The sequence below is a fragment of the Coregonus clupeaformis genome, unplaced genomic scaffold, assembly GCF_020615455.1.
Source record: "Coregonus clupeaformis isolate EN_2021a unplaced genomic scaffold, ASM2061545v1 scaf0083, whole genome shotgun sequence".
NCBI classification, from domain to species: Eukaryota; Metazoa; Chordata; class Actinopteri; order Salmoniformes; family Salmonidae; genus Coregonus; species Coregonus clupeaformis.
In genome coordinates, this window is record NW_025533538.1 from 90,919 (window position 1) to 104,335 (window position 13,417).

At 42.9% G+C, this 13,417-nt stretch overlaps 1 protein-coding gene across 1 annotated transcript; it reads left to right on the top strand.

The window, feature by feature from the left end:
- Positions 1–675: 675 nt before the first annotated feature.
- Positions 676–11,723, top strand: LOC121555869 (protein FAM83F). Its single transcript, XM_041869726.2, has 5 exons — positions 676–1,539; positions 9,102–9,269; positions 9,682–9,803; positions 10,192–10,922; positions 11,094–11,723. Exons 1-5 carry the CDS (start codon positions 1,063–1,065, stop codon positions 11,141–11,143), a joined length of 1,548 nt encoding a protein of 515 aa, XP_041725660.1. The 5' UTR covers positions 676–1,062; the 3' UTR covers positions 11,144–11,723.
- Positions 11,724–13,417: the final 1,694 nt, after the last annotated feature.

A 13,417-nucleotide genomic window follows, 5' to 3' on the forward strand; every position in this document is an offset into this window, starting at 1 on the left:
GAGAGAGAGAGAGAGAGAGAGAGAGAGAGAGAGAGAGAGAGAGAGAGAGAGAGAGAGAGAGAGAGAGAGAGAGAGAGAGAGAGAGAGAGAGAGAGAGAGAGAGAGAGAGAGAGAGAGAGAGAGAGAGAGAGAGAGAGAGAGAGAGAGAGAGAGAGAGAGAGAGAGAGAGAGAGAGAGAGAGAGAGAGAGAGAGAGAGAGAGAGAGAGAGAGAGAGAGAGAGAGAGAGAGAGAGAAAGATAATGATTAGCTTTAGCATTAAATATATATATAAATTGTAACTTTCTTTCTGGTTTATTATCAATGTACTTTACCATACCATAGGCTTATGTCAGGATAACACAGCTATTTAAAACGTCATTTTGTGTCAGAACTCAATTATTACTGTATGATTATCAAATAACATGTATTTTCTGTAAGTCCCTGTATAAAGCCTTATGTTAATCAATGTTGCACCAATTCCCGGAAGAGCCACAAACATCTGGGTTGTTTGAAGTCCAACAATAATCACAGTCTGACAGTCACGTGCATGATAGCCACATACAGGTTGGGCGCTTCCACGGGGTGCTTTCCGTCATATAACAAGATATGTATCGTTCCGCCCCTATGGCAGGTAATGCCTCGTTCAAAACAACTGGGAACTGGGAACTCGGAAATCTCTGACTTCCGACTTCAGTGCGTTCAAGACAACTGGGAACTCGGAAAAAAACGACCTTTTGAATGGTCATCAAACTCGGAATTCAAGTAGCTCGAGGATGCCCGAGTTCCGACTTGGAATTCCGAGTTGGATGACCATTGAAAACGATTTTTCACTGACGGAGCTCGTTTTTTTCCGAGTTCCCAGTTATCTTGTACGCACTGAAGTCGGAATTCGGAGATTTCCGAGTTCCAAGTTCCCCGTTTTTTGAACGCGGAATTTGAGGTTAGCCGTCAAAGTCAAACGTCACACAGGTAGCCTAGGTAGGTGACAGTGCATCTTCCGGGTCCTTTTCAAACCACACCGGAGCGGTTGTGGGACTTGTCCCATAGGCTTCAGTCCAGCGGTGACACAGCGGTGTCCAGCCATGGCCGAGTCCCAGCTAACATGCATGGAGGACGGCCACATCAAAGAGAAAGTCCCGGAGTCCAAACCGGAGTTTTACTACAGCGAAGAACAACGCGCGGCGGTTGAACAACTGCTCAAAAACGGTGACGGCGCGTTCAAAATGCGACTGAAAGAGGACAAAGTGAAAGACTTTCTCTCGGCCCGTGATATTAAAACGATAAGGAGCACTTTCAAAGAATATGACACTGAAACTGAAGATGAAGAGAAGTGCGAAGAATCAAAGGCGAAACCCGACGATTCCAAAGCGGGATCAGGGCCCCATTCGACGTACTGGCCACAGATGTCGGATACAGAGGTGCCACCGTTGGATCTCGGTTGGCCCAAGGGGGGTTTCTTCAAGGGGGTCACGCGCGTGGCGGTTCACACGCACCCGCCAAAAGAGAACGGCCCCCACATCAAGGAGGTCATTCGTAGGCTGATCCAAGAAGCTACCAAGGTGAGATGTGAGCTGTGGGGATATACTGTTAAATAATTATGTAATAACAGGACTAATGCTTGTGTTGTATTGGTTTATTATTGGGATAGTGATAGCCCTGCCCTATGTATCTAAAATGTGAGGTAGGTATCTAACTCATGATGCCATTTTTTTTAATTATTAGGATAGTGATAGCCCTGCCCTATGTATCTAAAATGTGAGGTAGGTATCTAACTCATGATGCCATTTTTTTTCATGGGAAAGTAGGCTATATAGTAATTTATCAGAGAACATTGAAATGCATTAGTCTGGGGGGAGGAGAGAATGGATGGTTTGCACAAATGAAGGACTGATTATTAGAGCCATGTCTCAGCAGAGAGAGAAAGAAGAGGTGTGTGTGTCTAAACTCGTAGAGCAGTGATCATCAACTAGATTCAGCCGCGGGCCGATTTTTGTTCTTGAGCGGATGGTTAGGGGGACGGAACATAATTACAAATAATTTGTAGACTGCAAATTGACCGCAAGAAGGCCAAACAGATATGTTTGACTAAAACATAATCATTTCAAACCTTCATTACGTTTGTATACGATCACGTGTCTCTCTATTATGCGTTGCTTGTTCTTGTGAACAGATTTCTTACATTTAAATCACTTGGAGCTGATTTCCTGGTGTTTTTACAGTCTTATGTCCAACAGTGATTTTTTTATTTATTTATTACTTTTTTCTCCAGAACTTGGGGGGCCATCAGGTGGGCCATGAATCCTGTCTGAGGACATTTTTCATTGTTGAACACCCTCAATGAACTAACAGCTGATTTCCCTATTACACAGGAAACCCTGTTGAACCAGCAACCTGTCTGTGTAATACTACTGTTGTAAGAGCTAACTCTTGTATAAATGGCACATTCGGTCAAGTAAATTAACGTTAGGCTAATTTCATGATTAGGCTATTCAGAGAACACACACACACACACGTCTCTACTTTCCACCTTTTTTGGATGCGTACAACCTCACATTAAAACAACACACACCTGAGAGATAAAGGTGGTTCTATTCCATTTTGATGCATGAACAAATCACTCAGCATGTTGGCAGCACATAACAGGGGGAACTGGAGTCAGGGCTGCTTATTTGAGTTGCCTTAAGTAACGTTTGTTTTATAGTGTCACTAGAGACTGAGTCATTTTGGACCCACCCATCTAGACCCAGTCAGTCAGCCAGTCAGCCAGTGAGTCATCCAGTCAGAGCCATATATATAGTCACTCAGACCCAGCAAGCCAGCCAGCCAGTCAGTCAGCAAGCCAGTCAGTCAGTCAGCAAGCCAGTCAGCGAGCCAGTTAGTCAGTCAGTTAGTCAGTCCATGACACATTTTCTCCCTTTGTACAACTAGGTCTTAGAAGAAGGATCAGCTTCCCCTCCCCCAATCCTAACCTTGACCATTAGTGGGAGAAATGTAAAACTGACCCAAGATCCGGCTTCATCAATAAGTGCATCGACGACGTCGTCCTCACAGTGACCGTACATACATATCCCAACCAGAAGCCATGGATTACAGGCAACATCCGCACCGAGCTAAAGGCTAGAGCTGCCGCTTTCAAGGAGCGGGACACTAATCCGGACGCTTATAAGAAATCCCGCTATGCCCTAAGACGAACAATCAAACAGGCAAAGCGTCAATACAGAACTAAGATTGAATCCTACAACACCGGTTCTGATGCTCGTCGGATGTGGCAGGGCTTGCAAGCTATTACGGACTACAAAGCAAAACCCAGCCGCAAGCTGCCCAGTGACGCAAGCCTACCAGACGAGCTAAATGCCTTTTATGCTCGCTTCGAGGCAAGCAACACTGAAGCATGCATGAGAGCAACAGCTGTTCCGGACAACTGTGTGATCACGCTCTCCGTAGCCGATGTTAGCAAGACCTTTAAACAGGGCCAGACGGATTACCAGGACGTGTACTCAGAGCATGCGCGGACCAACTGGCAAGTGTCTTCACTGACATTTTCAAGCTCTCCCTGACCGAGTCTGTAATACCTACATGTTTCAAGCAGACCACCATAGTCCCTGTGCCCAAGAAAGTGAGTGTAACCTGCCTAAATGATTAACGCCCTGTAGCACTCACGTCGGTAGCCATGAAGTGCTTTGAAAGGCCCACTCCAATTTGCATACCGCCCCAACTGATCCACAGATGACGCAATCTCAATCGCACTCAACACTGCCCTTTCCCACCTGGACAAAAGGAACACCTATGTGAGAATGCTGTTCATTGACTACAGCTCAGCATTCAACACCATATTTGTTTTATTTAACCTTTATTTAACTAGGCAAGTCAGTTAAGAACAAATTCTTATTTACAATGACGACGCTGGGCCAATTGTGCGCCGCCCTATGGGACTCCCAATCACGGCCGGTTGTGATACAGCCTGGAATCGAACCAGGGGGTCTGTAGTGATGCCTCAAGCACTGAGATGCAGTGCCTTAGACCGCTGCACCTCTCGGGAGCCCATAGTGCCCTCAAAGCTCATCACTAAGCTAAGGATCCTGGGACTAAACACCTCCCTCTGCAACTGGATCCTGGACTTCCTGACGGGCCGCCCCCAGGTGGTAAGGGTAGGCAACAACACATCTGCCACGCTGATCCTCAACACTGGGGCCCCTCAGAGGTGCGTGCTCAGTCCCTCCTGTATTCCCTGTTCATCCACTACTGCACGGCCAAGCACGACTCCAACACCATCATCAAGTTTGCGTGACGACACGACAGTGGTAGGCCTGATCACAGACAACGATGAGACAGCCTATAGGGAGGAGGTCAGAGACGTGGCAGTGTTGTGCCAGGATAACAACCTCTCCCTCAACGTGATCAAGAAAAAGGAGATGATCGTGGACTACAGGAAAATGAGGGCCGAACAGGACCTCTATACTAGGTGGTGTCAGAGGAAGGCCCAAAGAATTGTTAAAGACTCCAGTCACCCAAGTCATAGACTGTTCTCTCTGATACCGCGCGGCAAGCGGTACCGGAGCGCCAAGTCTAGGTCCAAAAGGCTCCTTAATAGCTTCTACCCCCAAGCCATAACACTGCTGCTACACACTGTTTATTATCTATGAATAGTCACTTTACCCCTACATACATGTACAAATTACCTCGACTAACCTGTACCCCTGCACATTGACTCGGTACCGGTACCCCCTGTAAATAGCCTTGTTATTGTTATTTTATTGTGTTACTTTTTATTTTATTTTTACTTTAGTTTATTTAGTAAATATTTTCTTAACTCTATTTCTTGAACTGCATTATTGGTTAAGGGCTTATAAGTAAGCATTTCACTATAAGGTCTACTACACCTGTTGTATTCAGCGCATGTGACAAATAACATTTGATTTGATTTGAGATCAGCACCTAGGGGCAACTTCGCCCTGTCAAGTGAGTGAAGGAGAAAATATGAAGTAATTTCTCAGCGGTGTGTGTGTGTGCCAAACAGGATTTAATGGAACGCTGCAGCCTGATGCTTTGAACCAGTTTGTTTTCTGTTATGAGAAATGGAGAGAATGTGGTTGCAAGTACACACACACACACTCAGGAGTGATACGGGGACCTAAGTAATCAGGTGTGGTGTGTTTAGTTTAGCATACTGTGGTTGTCTTCATCTACATTCGGTAGAATAGATTACTGCGTAATCGACATCACAACATTTACATGGATGGCATTAACAATGAGTGGATTTTGTCGCAGCTACTGTTAGTTGGAAGACATTGTGGTGTTGTAGGTTTTATCTTGAATTATTTCATAACTTGTTGTTTCTCTTGGCCCATACTCATAAAGTGTATGTCTTAGAGTAGGAGTACTGATCTAGGATCAGGTCTCCCTGGTCCATGTGGTTGTATTCATTATGATCTAAAAGGCAACACTGATCAGCACTCCTACTCTGGGAGGGTTTGGGAACACAACATAGGCCCTTTTGTTACAACAGAGAACACTTCACTCAGCATATTTCCTCTGGAGAATGCCATGTAACAGCATACAGCCTTTTCCTTGTCTGAATGAGAACATTAATGTGAATTAAGAAACATTTTACTCCTACACCCTTTCCCAGCACTGAGGTCATCTCAAGGATAAAGCTTTTGTAGGCATGCTAGCTAAGCCTTGTTCACATTGGCAGTTTGAAGTGACTCAAATCCTATTTTCTTGCATATCCGATTCAAATCTGTTATTTTTCCTGAAGTCTGAACAGCCAAAAACCACATGGAATCGGATATTTCAAGACATGTTTCAAACCACCTTTGTAGGCCCTTTCAAAAAGGACTTGTTTTGAAAGTTGGATCATCTTATCCTTTGAGGCTTGAAAAAAATTAAAATAGTGTTCAAACACTATGATTTTGAACATTCAAAGCAACAGGAAACATCCATGGCGGGCATTTTTGTCACCTTAGCTTGCTACATAACTTCTGATTAATAGGAAGCATGAGTGCCACCAATCAACCTACACCACTGCGCACACACCCGTCATTACTATGACAACTAGCGTAGATAGCCATGTCAGCAAATGACTGCTGTCTGAACACACACAAATCTGATTTGGCCACTTGTAACTTGCTGTTTGGACAGTCAGTATTCCAAAACTGATTTGAAAAACAAAAGTGATTTGAGCATTAAGGCCTGTGGTGTGAACAAGGCTTTAGTTTCATATTCTGTCACTGTAAGGGCCTATCTTTCTTATCTTATCTCAAATACCTAGGTGTCTGGTTAGACTGTAAACTCTCCTTCCAGACTCACATTAAGAATCTCCAATCCAAAGTTAAATCTAGAATCGGTTTCCTATTTCGCAACAAAGCCTCCTTCACTCATGCTGCCAAACATGCCCTCGTAAAACTGACTAACCTACCGATCCTTGACTTCGGCGATGTCATTTACAAAATAGCCTCCAACACTCTACTCAGCAAATTGGATGTAGTCTATCACAGTGCCATCCGTTTTGTCACCAAAGCCCCATATACTACCCACCACTGTGACCTGTACGCTCTTGTTGGCTGGTCCTCACTACATATTCGTCGCCAAACCCACTGGCTCCAGGCCATCTATAAATCACTGCTAGGCAAATCCCCGCCTTATCTTAGCTCATTGGTCACCATAGCAACACCCACCCGTAGTCTGCGCTCCAGCGGGTATATCTCACTGGTCATCCCCAAAGCCAACACCTCCTTTGGCCGCAATTCCTTCCAGTTCTCTGCTGCCAATGACTGGAACAAATTGCAAAAATCTCTGAAGCTGGAGACACTTATCTCCCTCACTAACTTTAAGCATCAGTTGTCAGAGCACCTTACCGATCACTGCACCTGTACACAGCCCATCTGAAATTAGCCCGCCCAACTACCTCATCCCTATATTGTTATTTATTTTGCTCATTTGTACCCCAGTATCTCTATTTGCACATCATATCTTGCACATCTATCATTCCAGTGTTAATACTAATTGTAATTATTTTGCACTATAGCCTATTTTATTGCATTACCTCCATAACTTGCTAAATTTGCACACACTGTATATTATATGTATTTCTGTTGTATTTTTGACTTTGTTTTGTTTTACCCCATATGTAACTCTGTGTTGTTGTTTTTATCGCACTGCTTTGCTTTATCTTGGCCAGGTCGCAGTTGTAAATGAGAACTTGTTCTCAACTGGTTTACCTGGTTAAATAAAGGTGAAAAAAAAATAATATATATATATCTTACTCCCAATAGACTTTACTGGTATTGCTATTTTATTTTGTTACTTTAACATTTATTTTTGTTTTATTTGTTACTTTAGTTTATTTTGTAAATATTTTCTTAACTCTATTTCTTGAACAGCATTGTTGGTTAAGGGCTTGTAAGTAAGCATTTCACGGTAAGGTCTACACCTGATGTATTCGGGCGCATGTGACAAATAAGATTGGATTTGATTATGCCCATTTCGTTTTGTGTACAAGGAATTCCTATATCTCATGTATTATAAAAACATACACTCCTTGTGATGCAGACTTGTCACGCCCTGGCTCTGGGGACTCTTAAATGTTGAGCCAGGGTGTGTAGTTTCTATGTTTAGTTTTCTATTTTTGAGTTTCTAGATCGTGTAGATCTATGTTGGCCAGGGTGGTTCCCAATCAGAGGCAGCTGTAGTTCGTTGTTTCTGATTGGGGACCATACTTAGGCAGCCTGTTTGGCACCAGTCTGTGTGGGATCTTGTTCAGTATAGGTATGTTATTAGTCTACCTTGGACTTCACGTATCGATTGTTTGTTGTTTTGTTCGTGTTCAGTACGTTAATAAATATGTACGCTTATCACGCTGCGCCTTGGTCCGTCTCATCCGTAAACGATCGTGACAAGACTGAAAAGGCAGTGTTGTGTTGTGGACACATTCAAGTAAATGTATCGGTTTCATCTTAGTCCCGAGAGTTCTAGGTCCATGGAAATTCCTACATTTTCAATAATTCCCTTTCCATATATCGCCAACTGAAAAGAAAGTGAAAGCTAAGCAGAACAGAACCAGTTCTGAGGAAAGATAATAACTGAGATTCCACTTCCTAGTTCATTCCTCAGGTGTTTTTATGTTGTGTTAAATCCCTCCCCACATACCTGTCTCTGTCTCTGCTTTGTCTCTGCCAGCCTGGTAGCGTTGGGGCAACTAGGAGACATGTTGGGTCAACTACAGGGATTTTTCTGCAATTGAAATCCTTAGGCGGACCGCCTAAGCGGTTTTTCGGGCCGCCTATGTCCAAACAATATAAAAAATAAAATAAAATAAAAAAATACAGGACAAAAATATATATATATAATATATATATAATTTTTGGGATGGAAAAACGCTTTCAGTGTACATTTAAACCACTAAAACCAGATATAAAGTTTGTATTAAAGATAATGGACATATGGATTTTTTCATAATGTAATCTTTGCGAACTAACAATCACCTAAATTAAAGCTCAGGGAGAATTGAAAGTTCCCAAAACAATGAATTTAGCAGTATTTATTTTGTTATTATGTTTGAGAAAAATAACACAACATTAGCCATGGCAAAATGCATAGAACTGCAGGAAATTAGATTTAAAATGCAACATTTTCTCTCCGCTCCATTGTAAAATGTGTAGAATTGCAGGAATTGGTTTAAAAATGCAAAAATGTCTCTACACCACCAAGATGGCACTGTTTATAAGCATTTATAACAACCTGGGTTTAGTATATGTGTTTTCTGTAGGCCCAGCTTGTGCTTTCAGTCCGACAGTCAGTGATTGTTGTATATGGCCTTTTGTCAGGGAGGTTTTTCATAGTTTTATTGACTTTCAAGTTATATGATTTACTACTATTGTTCTTAATGACTTTTTATTTCCATTTATTGTTCTAGCTATATTTCATATACATTGTGTAAATTGTATGGCTTTTAAATTAAGTTGTTGACAGACCTTTAAATAAAGTTTGATTTGAATGTATTTGCTGTGTTTCTCCCTCCAGTTTGATTGTATTTGAATACCCCTGACTCTATGTGTGTTTAAATAAAGATTGATTGTATTAGTTTTTCTGAATAAGCTTTGATTGTATTTGTATCTTTCAGGTGTTAGCTATAGTAATGGACCTGCTGACAGACATCCAGATACTGCAGGACCTGCTGGATGCAGCGTCGCGGCGCTCCGTGGCCATCTACATCCTATTGGATGCTAGCGGGGTTCCACACTTCCTGGACATGTGCTGCAGGCTGCAGGTCGGTGCTCAGCACCTACGGGTAAGAGACGGTCCCTCATACTGAAGCAGAGGAGCATTGAAGGCTTTAGGCTACTCACATATGTGTTGTACTATGGCCCTGTGTCATGTGTGATCATGTGACATGCCTGGGGGACCAGTACAGAAAATAAAAAAAAGTATGAAAATGTATGGACTCACTACTGTAAGTTTCTCTGGATAAGAGCGTCTTCTAAATAACTAAAATGTCAAATGATCTTTGGCATGTTAAATTCAAAAGATTTCTATGTTAATATTCACAGATGGTAGTTTAGATATGCTAGGCTTAACACTGATGAGTTGATGGCTTTCTGTGTGTATGCATAATCTTGCTTGTCTGCATGCATTTTGTTTATGACTGTCAAGTTACCATAACCCTAACCCTTTTATATAACTGTGTGTGTTGTATCGTTCAGAATATCAGGACTCGTACAATTCAGGGTCCAGGGTTGGGTCTGTCCTTCGGTAGACTCCCTGGTTCTCTGTGTAGTAAATACATGCTGGTTGATGGGGACAAAGTCATGTTCGGCTCCTACAGGTGAGAGAAAGCAGCTGTATGTGTCTCTCTCTCTCTCTCTCTTTTTTCTCTCTCTCTCTCTCTCTCTCTCTTCTCTCTTCCTCTCTCTCTCTCTCTCTCTCTCTCTCTCTCTCTCTCTCTCTCTCTCTCTCTCTCTCTCTCTCTCTCTCTCTCTCTCTCTCTCTCTCTCTCTCTCTCTCTCTCTCTCTCTCTCTCTCTCTCTCTCTCTCTCTCTCTCTCTCTCTCTCTCTCTCTCTCTCTCTGTCTTGTGTGTGTTACTGTGTGTTCACGTTCAAGACATAACATATCTGTGTTCTTTCTCTCCTAGCTTCTCTTGCTGTGTGTGTTTGTTTCACTGTGTCTTTGTTGAAGACCTAAAAATAATTATTGTGATCTTTTTCTCCTCTAGCTTCTCATGGAGTTCGTCTCGGATGGACCGCAACATGATCACGGTTATGACTGGCCAGGTGGTCGACTTCTTCGACCGCGACTTCTGCGAGCTCTATGCCGTCTCTGAAAAACTAGACCTCTACAAGGAGTTCAGCCTCAGCCCACCTCCTAACATGGCCGTCCCCGCGCGGCTCAAAGTGGAGCCCGTAAAACCCCAGTTACCAGCAGCCACATCCAGATTCCAGGTCAGTCTAGGCAACTCGCGTAGAGGTGATCTCCAGGTGCCTGCACATAAATACCACAACCCCAAATACTCTCTGGTGTACGGGAATAGTATTCCTGGACTGACGGGGTCCTTGCAGGATCTACCAGGCAGAGAAAAGACGGCTATAACGGCGGGACCTGAGGGACTAATGCAGGTGAGCAGCGAGTGGTTGGATAAACTCACTCCACTACCATCCGAAGGCGGGAAAGTAGGGACGACAAAAAACAACGGAATTCTGGAGAAGAAATCCCGCCCTTCTTTGAAGAAACTCTTCAAGGTGAAATTGACAGCCAATCAAAGCGCTGTCACCGGGGGTGATAGCCCGGCAACCAGTCCAATCCCCTCCCCCACATCGTTGGGAGCCAATAGTATGGAGGAGATGGATAACCTTGAAGTTATGGTGAAACAACCAAAGAAGAGTAAGAAGTCTAAAATGGGCCTGAAGAGTGTTTCCCTACAGACTGTCAGCACACAAGACAATGAGAGTAAGTTGTTTTTGTTGTCTAAATATTTGAGCTCAGTTTGATTCTCTCTCCCTCTCCCTCTCCCTCTCTCTTTCTCATTGTTATGTCAATACCTGTATCTCTTCGTTTATCTCTCGATCTCTCAAGTCATTTAACCGTTGCACTAATTTCCTCCCTCTCTCTTTCTTTCAGGCGTGAAGAGCCGTAGGCGATCAACGAAGAACAAATGTAGTCAATCCTGATTGAAACCAGAGTCAATCCGGAATCAAACCACCCCACTCAACTGGTTCTCTGTGGACTTCCATAATATCTTTGGGATCTTGTGCAATAATTACTATAATGTGTCAATTCTACTTGCTCAGTACAGAGATATTCTATGGACAAACAGAGCTTTCCTGTGCCTTAAAGCTGAGATCTGCAATAGGTGGAACAGCGCCACTGGCCCCAGGCACATTTGTTATTGTTTTTATTTTGAGGAAATGTTCATCCAGCATCGTGGTAAATATAAATCGGAGTATATACTCTGCTGTTCTATCGCACGTGCAATGGTGTGCAATGAAAACATTGTTGGTTGTTTGAAGTAACGTCTTTGTTGTTGTAATATTGCAAATGGACGTGGCAGTTTCACTGCTATGGATTCCAGCTCACTGAACACCAAGTTTGTGATACTTATTTTGCCATGTAAAGAATAATGTCATGTTGCGTTGTGAAGTCTTGTATGTAATTAATGTATATTTTAGGTGTATGTTCCATATTGTGACCAAAGTATGTCAATGATAAGTGGATTGTGGAATGGATTTGAATGGATATTTGAGTGTGTGTTTATTCAGTACATTAAAAAAAAATGTATTTCTGAGTTTGCGAGTCATGTAAACTTTGTGGCCTGATTCACCAGTGGTAGTCATGTGTGATGATGTTTAAGGTTTCTGTGGTCATGCTTTATCTTCGGTAAAGGCACTGGAGATAGTGATGGTTTTGGTCTGCCATCTAGTGGCTGTAGATCAGATTGAGCAGAAAATATTCAATAGTTGGAACACTTGCTCTGACGCTCTGACGTGTGTGTGGGAGGGTGGAGTAGTTTAGTACTGTGTTGCTGATGTGACCAAGCATTATCACTTCCTCACAAATATATTGTATGATATATAATATACCCCTCCCAATCTCTCCTTCTCATCCCCATCACTCTCTCTCTCTCTCTCTCTCTCTCTCTCTCTCTCTCTCTCTCCCTCTTGCTTTCTCTCCACCCTCCACCCTCTCCCCCTTCTCTCTGGGTGTGTTTGCAACAGTTCTAAGCCTCTCTCTCTCTCTCTCTCTCTCTCACACACACACACATCCCTCCTTCCTCTGGGTGTTTGCTACAGCTCCAACCACAAAGAGGAACCACAGGCGTGAGGGGATCTGATGCAAGGGAGGGCCGATGTGTGTGTGGCGCAACACTAAAACAGGAAGTACAGAGGCACACAGGAAGGCGATGAGAGGTGTTGATGACTAAAGACCACTGTTCGTTCAACACTGCCCCAACATAAACGCTGATCTGGGGTCAGTTTGGCATTTCCCCCCACTAATGGTTAATGTTAGGATTGGGGGAGGGGAAGCTGATCCTAGATCTGTACCAAGGTGAAACTACACCCTGGATCATTAGAAACACAAAGGGACCACTGAGGTTTTAAACACCTGTAGGAATATTTTTGCATACCAGTCATTAGCCTTTGACTCATTAATGTAGACCTATAATAATCATAAGATAATAACTTGGCTATACCATTGCTACAGACTCAAAGTTTGTTTTAAGTTTTCTCAATACAAGACAAAACCATAATGGTATGAGACAATATGTTATGTCCATTAGAAAACGGATAAGGAGGTTGGGTTATACCACTGTTAGTTTTGTCAGATGAGGAGATGAGAGATGGTCCTATTTTCTAGTGTGTTGTTCCAAACACCACCGGCAGGGGTCACTTCTCTATAGAGATCAGTGTCGTACACGCACACACATGCAACAAACAGTAAGAGGAAGTGAGAGATAGAGGAACCTGTGTTTTTTTCTGTGTGTGTGTGTTCAACTGGAACTTGCAGGTGTCCCTTTCCTTCTGACTGAAAACAGGACTGGCTGCTCTCAGTAGGGTGGAATTGCCCCTGACCACTGATCTTTCTTATTTTTATTTATTTATTTAACCTTTATTAAACCTTTATGATCTAAGGTCAGTTTAACATGAACTCTCTGATGGTTGAGAATAGGACTGGGAGAGAGGGAGCTGATTCTAGATCTGTGCTTACAGGCAACTACCACCCAAAGTAATCTGACATGTCCACAATGGCCTTTATATGGCATTTATTAAATAATCAATTTAACAATTAAAGAACGAGTAAAAATAAAACATGAATAGAAAAACATGGTAGAGACAATAATTCAGCATATGTACTCCCAAAATATTGCATTATATGTCCTAGAGTAACAGCATTTCTGTATGTGTTTGGTGCTTGTATGGCGTGACGGTGACAGAAGAGTTCTGTGT

Coding starts and splice junctions, on each gene's coding strand:
- LOC121555869 (XM_041869726.2), top strand. CDS start 1,063: ATGGCCGAGTCCCAGCTAACATGCATGGAGGACGGCCACATCAAAGAG. Junction 1,540..9,101: donor TGATCCAAGAAGCTACCAAG/GTGAGATGTGAG, acceptor TGTATCTTTCAG/GTGTTAGCTATAGTAATGGA. Junction 9,270..9,681: donor TCGGTGCTCAGCACCTACGG/GTAAGAGACGGT, acceptor TGTATCGTTCAG/AATATCAGGACTCGTACAAT.